General features: G+C 37.6%; 1 protein-coding gene across 1 annotated transcript in view; it reads left to right on the top strand.

Moving 5' to 3' along the window:
* The window catches only part of OXCT1 (3-oxoacid CoA-transferase 1), a gene marked incomplete at its 5' end in the record, with an annotated part of 77,567 nt that extends 69,963 nt beyond the window's left edge, over positions 1–7,604 (top strand). Inside the window, one exon of the mRNA XM_017730191.1 lies at positions 3,818–7,604. Coding sequence (XP_017585680.1) covers positions 3,818–3,853 — 36 coding nt within the window. The remainder of the gene's footprint in view (positions 1–3,817) is intronic.
* Positions 7,605–8,321: the final 717 nt, after the last annotated feature.

The raw sequence follows: 8,321 nt of genomic DNA, 5'->3' as shown, positions 1-8,321 counted from the left end.
CGTCCTCCCCCCTCCCTTCCCTCCCCTTCCCTTCCCTTCCCTTCCCTTCCCTTCCCTTCCCTTCCCTTCCCTTCCCTTCCTCCTTTCCCCCCATCCTGTAATTTCCTGAATTTCAAATATAGCAAATCAGAGAATAGGAATTAGAGCATAGTGATAGGCATTTATTCAGACTGCAGCATCCTTGGTCCTTTTTCTCCACATTTCAAAACTCTGCCTCAGGCTTTCTTGCAAGAGTAACAGTTGTGCTTGTGATTATTTATGTTCACTGAATGAGATATCTTGGGTATATTTATATCGGTGACAGGAGCTTTAGTGATACTGTATTGCCACAGTAAAAGCAGGATCATATATTTTCCTGGTTTGAAACAGAACTAATCAGGGGAAAATGAGCAGCTGACCCCTTTTTCTAGCAGCTTTTTTTCAGTAGATCCAGTGTATGATCTGAACTAAAACAAATACCTCTCTAGGTTCACTAGAAATGAGATTTTAACAGATAGCTGTATCTTTATATGTAACTGCCTCACCCCATGTAGACTACTCCTGTTTGGAGAGGAAAAGTTCATGGTCTATATGGCCATATTTGAGACACATTTGACTATACAATTCCATTTCACAGCCTACTTACTTACTTGGAAAAACATCTCCTAAAGAACATTTGCAACAACAAAATGTCAAAGGAAACATGATTTAGAGTCAACAATCTTCATCACAGACTGGCATAATTTAAAAAATAAACAATTCGCCCTCAATTTTACGGTACTGTGAAGACAAAATGTTGGCTTATCTCGCATGCTTAAATAAGATTTGCTGTAGCCTAGCATATAGATCACCTTGGCAGGCAATCTGTTTGGGCTTGTACTGCCTTCTGCCATTGATGAGACTGTGGCAGAACGTACTTTTGCAGATGTATTTAATTATAAAAATAATCAGGATAAGTCACAAATCCCCACCACATTTTTTTTCCCCCTTAATTTTAGAGCTTGTTTTTTCAAAATGTTCTTAAAAGATAGCATGAAGTATAGAAAAGGCATCTGCCAAGCCTAGTGTATGTTTGAAAAGGAATTGTGTCTCCAAGTCATTGAGTTCAAAATGATATGGGATATAGATTTTATTTTCTGGAAGTACATTTTCCTTTGAGGAACATTTTCTTTCGAGGCTCTTGCAAGACTGAGTTGATTTTTTAATTAATAGTGTGGGGATTTTTCTTGATCAATCACCCCTGCTGCAAAAACCATTAAGAAGGGATTTTTGTATCACTTATACATATGATGTTAGAATTCCGGTTTGCATTTATCTGAAATTAAACAATAGGTGTTAATAAGAGACAGACAACTTTTATTAACTTAACAAATATGCTAGCTTTTTTTTTTTTTGAGGGGCTTATTTTAAATTTTTGAACAGTAACTTGCTGTTGCATGCTTGTTGAGGTCAATAGAACTTAACAGGATTCAGCATTATTCAGAATCAGAACCTGAAGGAATGCTTGCTACATAGGAATTCAATGAAATAAGCGTAGGGCTGTTTGTGTAGCTGAAAAGGGTATTTTGGGTTTGGGAATCAGAGATTCAACAGGCTTGAATTGCAGCAAGGCCCAGAGCCCATATTTCTCTTACCACTTGAGAGGCCACGTACTGGACTGCACAGGCCAACTCCTCCCAGAACACCTACCTGTCCAACATTAGCAAGGTATTTGAAGCTTTCAAGATAAGATGTTCTTCCTGTAATTGAATACTATTAAGAACGTGTTGCTTAGGAGGTACTGTGAGAAAGTAGGAGCTCTGAAACTGCGCACTGTGAATAGAATCTTCATTAAGACCCTTTAGCCCTTACCAAGTACTGTGCTCTTGGCATAAGGTGATACAGGATTGACTGTCTCTACTGGGATTTAAAGCAGTGGACTCAGGGCCCTTTCTGCATTTCTGCATTACTCCTTGTTTTCCAACCACAAACCATCCCTTTTGTTACACTGGCATTTTTCTGCTTATTTAATCACATTTTAGTAGGAGCAAAAGTTGCATTTGGGTCCAGTTCTGAGTGGTGCTGGGCTCTCACCACCTCCATTATCTTGAGCAGACATTATGGCACATCACACTCACGGGCATCAGACCCTTCTGAAGTGGATTGTGGTACACACAAATGACAGCTGTTAGCATCAGATGCGCAGACATCACATTTAATGTAATGTGCTCATCAAATGTAAAACACTTGATGTTTTGATGGTATTGAAATCTACAACATCAGAGAAAACAGTAATCTCTCCAGTAATTGCCTTTGTCATTGTTTGCAGAGTACAGATTTTAGTGGTTCTATCTTTGTCCTCCAGTGTTTACCTTTACTTAATGGAACCACCCCTGGCTGCGGTAGAAATAGGCCCAAATAAAGTGAGGCACATGGTAACTTGGACTGTGAAATGTTGAAACATTTCTGGAGTGAATCCAGGAATGCTGATGCATTGTACCTATTACATCTATTTATTATCCTAGTTCATGCACAACTTTGAAAAAATCAATGAATGGTTGCCATCCACTGAAACATTTCATTAGCATTTGATAGAGTAAACACATTCTTCATGAACTAAGTTTTCCTCAGTGGCTATTCTCATAAGGTTATAAATGATGATACATAGTGGCTGGAGGAAAGATTACATGGAAATCTAAGTGGTACAGAAAATACAGCTCTGTACCGCTAAAAGAAAGAGGCTTGAATGCTTGAAAAGGCACTTATATATTATTCTTTCATGAGTTAGCTTCTTGAGTACCGTTAACTGAAAAAGATGGGTTAAGGAGGCAGGAGGATGCAGTAGGTGATGCTTCCATGGGGCACATTAATCAACTAAGAGCCAGATTATCCATGGATTTGTTTTTCATCCTGAAAAAGTAAGATCACAGGAGTTATTTCTGATCTTCATTCTGGGACATCTCTTTAAATAGGGCTGGGAACAGGAGATAATTAAAGAGGCTTGGATCTTCTGGGGAGACCTATTCCTCAGGGTTTTGTGTAGACCTGGAGTGAGAGTTCACGCAAATGTTAACTATGCTGCTCTACAAAGTCTTCTCTGTATTGTTCCTATTTACACCTTCTTTCCTCATCTAACTTCATATGTAGGCTTACTATGCTTTATTTTTGGTCTGCTGTACATCTTATAATATCACTAATTGAATTTTGTGAGTGAATGAATTAAAACAATAGAATACATAAATGTGTCCTTACACAAAAATGAATGTGAATGGGAAAAGGCAAGTTTTTTTTTTAAAAAAGCAAAATTAGCATTATTAAACCATAATTAAACAAATTGAATGTGAATGGAAGAAGGACATTTAAAAAAATGGGAAATATAAATTTGATATTGTATTATATCATCATCATCAAACAAATAATCACATCAAATGTATCCATATACAGTAGTTGCAGAGTGTTTACCATATATGTATACCTTTGATTGTATATCCCCTGCTAACATGCATATTCCAAAACTCAGTTGACTGTTTCTGCACAGAAGACTGTGCAGGGGGCAAGTACAGGTTCATCTGCCCAAGCTCAATATGCTTGCTTCTTACACCAATGACCTATCTCAAAACAAATGAAGTTGGGGGTCTGGATACTAGCACCACACATATCTTGCATTCTTACATCAGAAAATTTAGTTGTGGTAGTGTTTATCTCTGACATACTGCAAATACAGCAGTTTAAATAAGTGCAGGGTCTCTAGTACAAATGGTACGTAGTTGATACAGGTGGAAGTGAATGGTGGGTTGTACTGCTACGTATCTGTATCTGTATGACAACTGTTTTGGGTTTTTTCCCTCCTTTTTGCTAGGTTTCACCGAAACTAATACCAATGAGGCAGATTTAAATGTGAAATACAGACTGGGCTTAACACGCAAGAAAGCTTGTTTCCAAATGGAAGAAATTGATGACTGTCTTGCAATTTTACTTTTTTTTTCCTTTCCTTTTTTTTTTTTTGTAAAGGGCTATTAAGTAGTTTTCAGGTAGTTAAACTCAGCCTGTGACTATAAGCCTAAATTGTATTCTGCTTTCATAACATTACCAATTTTAATGGAATGGCGAATATATTCTCTAAGTTTTGGATCATGCTATAGTAAAATGTTAATGATCATTGTAAAAAAGAAAAAAAAAAAGCCTTGTAGTCTCTCTGCCAAATACTAGGGTTTTTTACACAGAAGTAGAAAACAACTGTGCAAAACTTATGATTGCCTCTGTGTTTCCTGATATCTGTTGCTCTGGAACTACAGCACTTATCATATCCATTCTCCTGTGAAGGTGTGGGTTTTTCTTTTCTGGAGTGGTCTGTAACAAATATATGTATCTGTACAGAGATATTGGGAATATGGACGTTCCTTTTCCTGAACTTTTTCATCAGTCTGTAACAAAATTGTTTAAATCTGTGGAAATAACTGGGATCTAAACATATCTACTGTTTCCACAGTGTGTGTATGTTGGTATTGAGAGGCCCACGCCTCCCAAAGTCCAACTGGGACCCTTTAAATTTCAATCATACAAACTAGAACGGAGCTAGTGTGAAGGAGGTAGATTAAAAAGTGTCCGTCCTCATGCAGACAGCTAGTAGCTGCACAATTTCCCACATGAACTGCTCTTATTCTCCAGATATAATGCTTCTCCCCAGCTATCAGTCAAAGGCAAATGAATATTGTTTCTGGAGCCAGGTCTGTCCTTCCAGTGTTGCATAAAGAAACAGGGGAAGAGAAGGTTGTGAACACCTTTAAGATTCTTCTGAAGGGAATACAGATGGTCAAGGGTAAAAGAAATATGCACCGCTGTCAAGGCATCAGCAAAATCTAAAGAGTTTGGAACCCAATTTCATGATAACTTGAGACAATCAAAATTAAAAGACATTATCTCAGAATCATTTTTATGGATGTCTTCTTCTCCCTCTTACTTACAAAATAATTTTTGTATTTTGCTACCTTTGCCAGCAGGTAATATGACAGCTTTGGATCTCACATACCAAATCAGTACCATATATCTTTTACAGAGCATGGATTAACTGGAAATCAACATTTACTAAAATACAGTGTTCTCTCTAACATAATGGTTTCTGTCATTTCTATCATTGGTATAAATAGGAGCACACAAAACACTTCACTTAAAATAATTCCTGACATAATGTTTGACATCAGGACTGTAGCATATTAAGTGACTGAAAGACAAGTAAAATGTAGATGCACAAGAAGAAGTGTACGTAATGCCTATCATACATGTAATAAGCATGTTAAGCACATGACATAGAAAGATCTTCTAACACTAAGTGAATAAGGGATTCACCACAGTCAATGTGTGTTGTAGAAGGAATGTAACACATTTCTTGGGGAGCCAGATAGAAAAACCATACAATGTTTAGCTCTTGTACTAGCCTTTGTACAGAATTTTTCCATTCTAAAATAAGAAATGCTTCTCCTTCATGGAAGAGTTACAAAATTTGTCTTGATCCACATGTGGGTTTTACAGCAGTAAAACTGCTTTGATTTGTGGTATTATTTTGTATAGTTGCACTTACCCTAAACAATTCTTTGTTAATCTCTTCTCTATACCACAACAGGCTGCCCTTCATCCCAGAAAGAAATAAACAAAATGCCTTTGTAAACACCATTATGCCAGTACAAAAGTATTCCCATAAGACTAAGCTGTGACTTGAACTTGTGGCTGCTAGTGGGTGGTAGGCCATTGCGTAGCCTGAATCTGTAGGCAAGACCTGATGCTGAGCCCATGGGAAAGAAATGTTTTGTACAAAGACCAGTGCTAATTTCATGATTATCATATACAAGTGATTTGGTTGATAGGTAATTTGCATTGAAGACTTGAAACTATATTATCATAGTACTCCAATATATCTTAACACAGCACGTTAGTCTTAACATGTTTTCTCTATTTAGGCTATTTAGGTGTATTCCCTGTGTTACTTGCTGATTCCTCACAAGTTGTTTGGCCATTTTTATTGCTGTGGAGGTGGTTCAAGTTCTGCTCACAGAGGTTTTGCAGATTAAAAATCTGTATGTAATAAAACCTGACTATTTTAGCTCACTGTAAAGAGTTTCACTTTTGGATAGAGCAGCCCAGAGGCCTCTTCCCTAACGCATGGAGACTCTTCAGTGACGATTCTAACCCTTGTGGTGCTGTACACAGCAAAAGGTGCCTGTCTCTGCCCTCAGGGCCAGAGATGGGCGAAGAGGTACTCTGAGGGGATGGGTGTAGTCACTGAAGGTGTTTTGTTCATCTTCACTCAAAGCTCTTGTAGAGAGTACCCAGAATGAATGCTGGGTTTAGGGGAGGATTATAGAAACTATTATACAGGGGAAGGCAGTTACTATTAACTTATCCAGAGGAAAAATAAACCCACAAAAACGGAACAGAAAGACCAAAGAACACAAGCATTTAAATAGATGGCAAGTCTTAAAGAAATCTATAAATTAAAATGTTGATATATTGCAATTACCTAAGCTACATTAGTTATAGGACTGATTAGTTAATTACAGTGAACATTTACACATCTATGAAGTACAGGAGAAGTGTCTGAGGGCAGGATCAGGTGTACACTGCTTCTGCCATAGAACTTCACTTTGCTGGCACACGCACAGAAGCCATTGTTGTCATTAACACATGGCTATAAAAAGACTAATGACCTGGTAATGTCTGGGAGTTTAGCACCTTGGTTTCTGAATCAAAGAATTAGGACCCAAGAACTCCTGATTTCCAGCTTTTCTGGTTCTCCACTTACTGCCTTGTGAAACGACAGCTGTGTTCCCTGCCTTGTCTCCTGTTGCTGGAAAAGGGGATGTTTTTCTTCCTACCTCACAGGGATGTTGTGAGGAATAAGAAGCTAAGGTCTGTGCAAGAGGTTAGTTGTTTCTCTTCAACTTGGGGATCACACTTGATCAAGGGTGTGGAAGAGTATTTGAAGATTGTCATACATGCTGTACATTCAAGTTCTGTGTCTTATTTGTGTCAGTGTTAGTGCAAGAGAGCAAAAGTACATGGTGCTGAAAACTGGGGATAAAAGGAGAACAGGCTCTCTCCATATACAGCAATGATGCTGTAGCAACAGGAGACAAGATAAGTATGTCACATGTGAATTTTTTTTATCTTGAGGACAAAAGATTGTGGTAAAATATTGGTATTGTTACGAAAATGTCATGAGTCCGCACAAGCTAATTGCAGCAAGCTTTGAATCCACTCTTTAAATTCATTTGTTAAGCAGGAATAAAAACTAAAGCACTCCTAAGTATTTCCCTCTCTGTGGACACAAGTGCGGTTCGTAGGTAAGGTATACTCTGAGCAGTAGTTGCAATAGTCGGTATTGCAGGGATGAAGGTTTACTGGGACTGAAATCACTCCCTGCTTAACAGCACTTCACAAGACAAGGACAGCTGATACTCTTTGTCCTGAAGAAGGTGATAATTCTACTGTATTATCATATTGGACTTCACTTTATATTTTATTGATTTTTTGTCCCTGAAAAAAGAAAAAAATATAGAAAATGTAGTTGTACTGTAAACTCTGCAAACTAAACATCAAAGTCCTTTAATGTATCTGCAAAACAATCAATAAAGTAAAAATTCAAAATCGCAGGTTTTGTCTATTGTTATCATTTTTTGTGGTGTTCTGTTCTGCTTTTAGGACAAGTAGAAGTTTAGTTTGTGTTCACATCAGCATGTCACACCTCAGCACACGACAAAACCTCAGGGTCTTGTCTGAATGTGGATGGGTTTGATAAACAGAAATAATGACGCTCGAAAATCAGTTAACAGCTGGATTCTACAAGTTCTCTCTTCTCACTGATGTCTCTGTTGGGTCAATCCCAAACATAATTATCACATTCATTTTTGAAATGACTTGTTTTTTTCAATCAAGTTAAATAATGGACTGCATATGTAGTCCTTAGCGAAGTGATTTTTTACCTTTTGATTAAAACTGCTGTAGAACTGATCACATTTGAGATGTTAATCATTGATGTTAGCATGTGGCTGCACTCTGAAAATTGTAGTAGATGACACATGAAGACAAATTCCATTAACCACCTACTGAATGATAAAGTAGATGATTGCAAAGGGATGAAAATGTCTGTGTGTAGTGGGGTCATCCTTCCATACCTGTCATAAGGTCATGCATAAATGTGTCATAGAATCATTTTCTCTTCAGTATCCTCAGAAAGCAGGTTGATAAATGTGGAAAAAAAAAATGTTTAGAGTCATTAAAAAAACCCCTGATGTTTTGTTCTGAAATGAAACTCTTCAGTAATTTATATGTGTGGTCAAAATCCAACACCCCTGTAAAGGGGTCTACAA

Source organism: Corvus brachyrhynchos, unplaced genomic scaffold (assembly GCF_000691975.1).
Source record: "Corvus brachyrhynchos isolate BGI_N302 unplaced genomic scaffold, ASM69197v1 scaffold42, whole genome shotgun sequence".
Classification (NCBI taxonomy): Eukaryota; Metazoa; Chordata; class Aves; order Passeriformes; family Corvidae; genus Corvus; species Corvus brachyrhynchos.
Note: the sequence above shows the minus strand (reverse complement) of the source record. Positions and strands in the feature narration are given on the sequence as shown.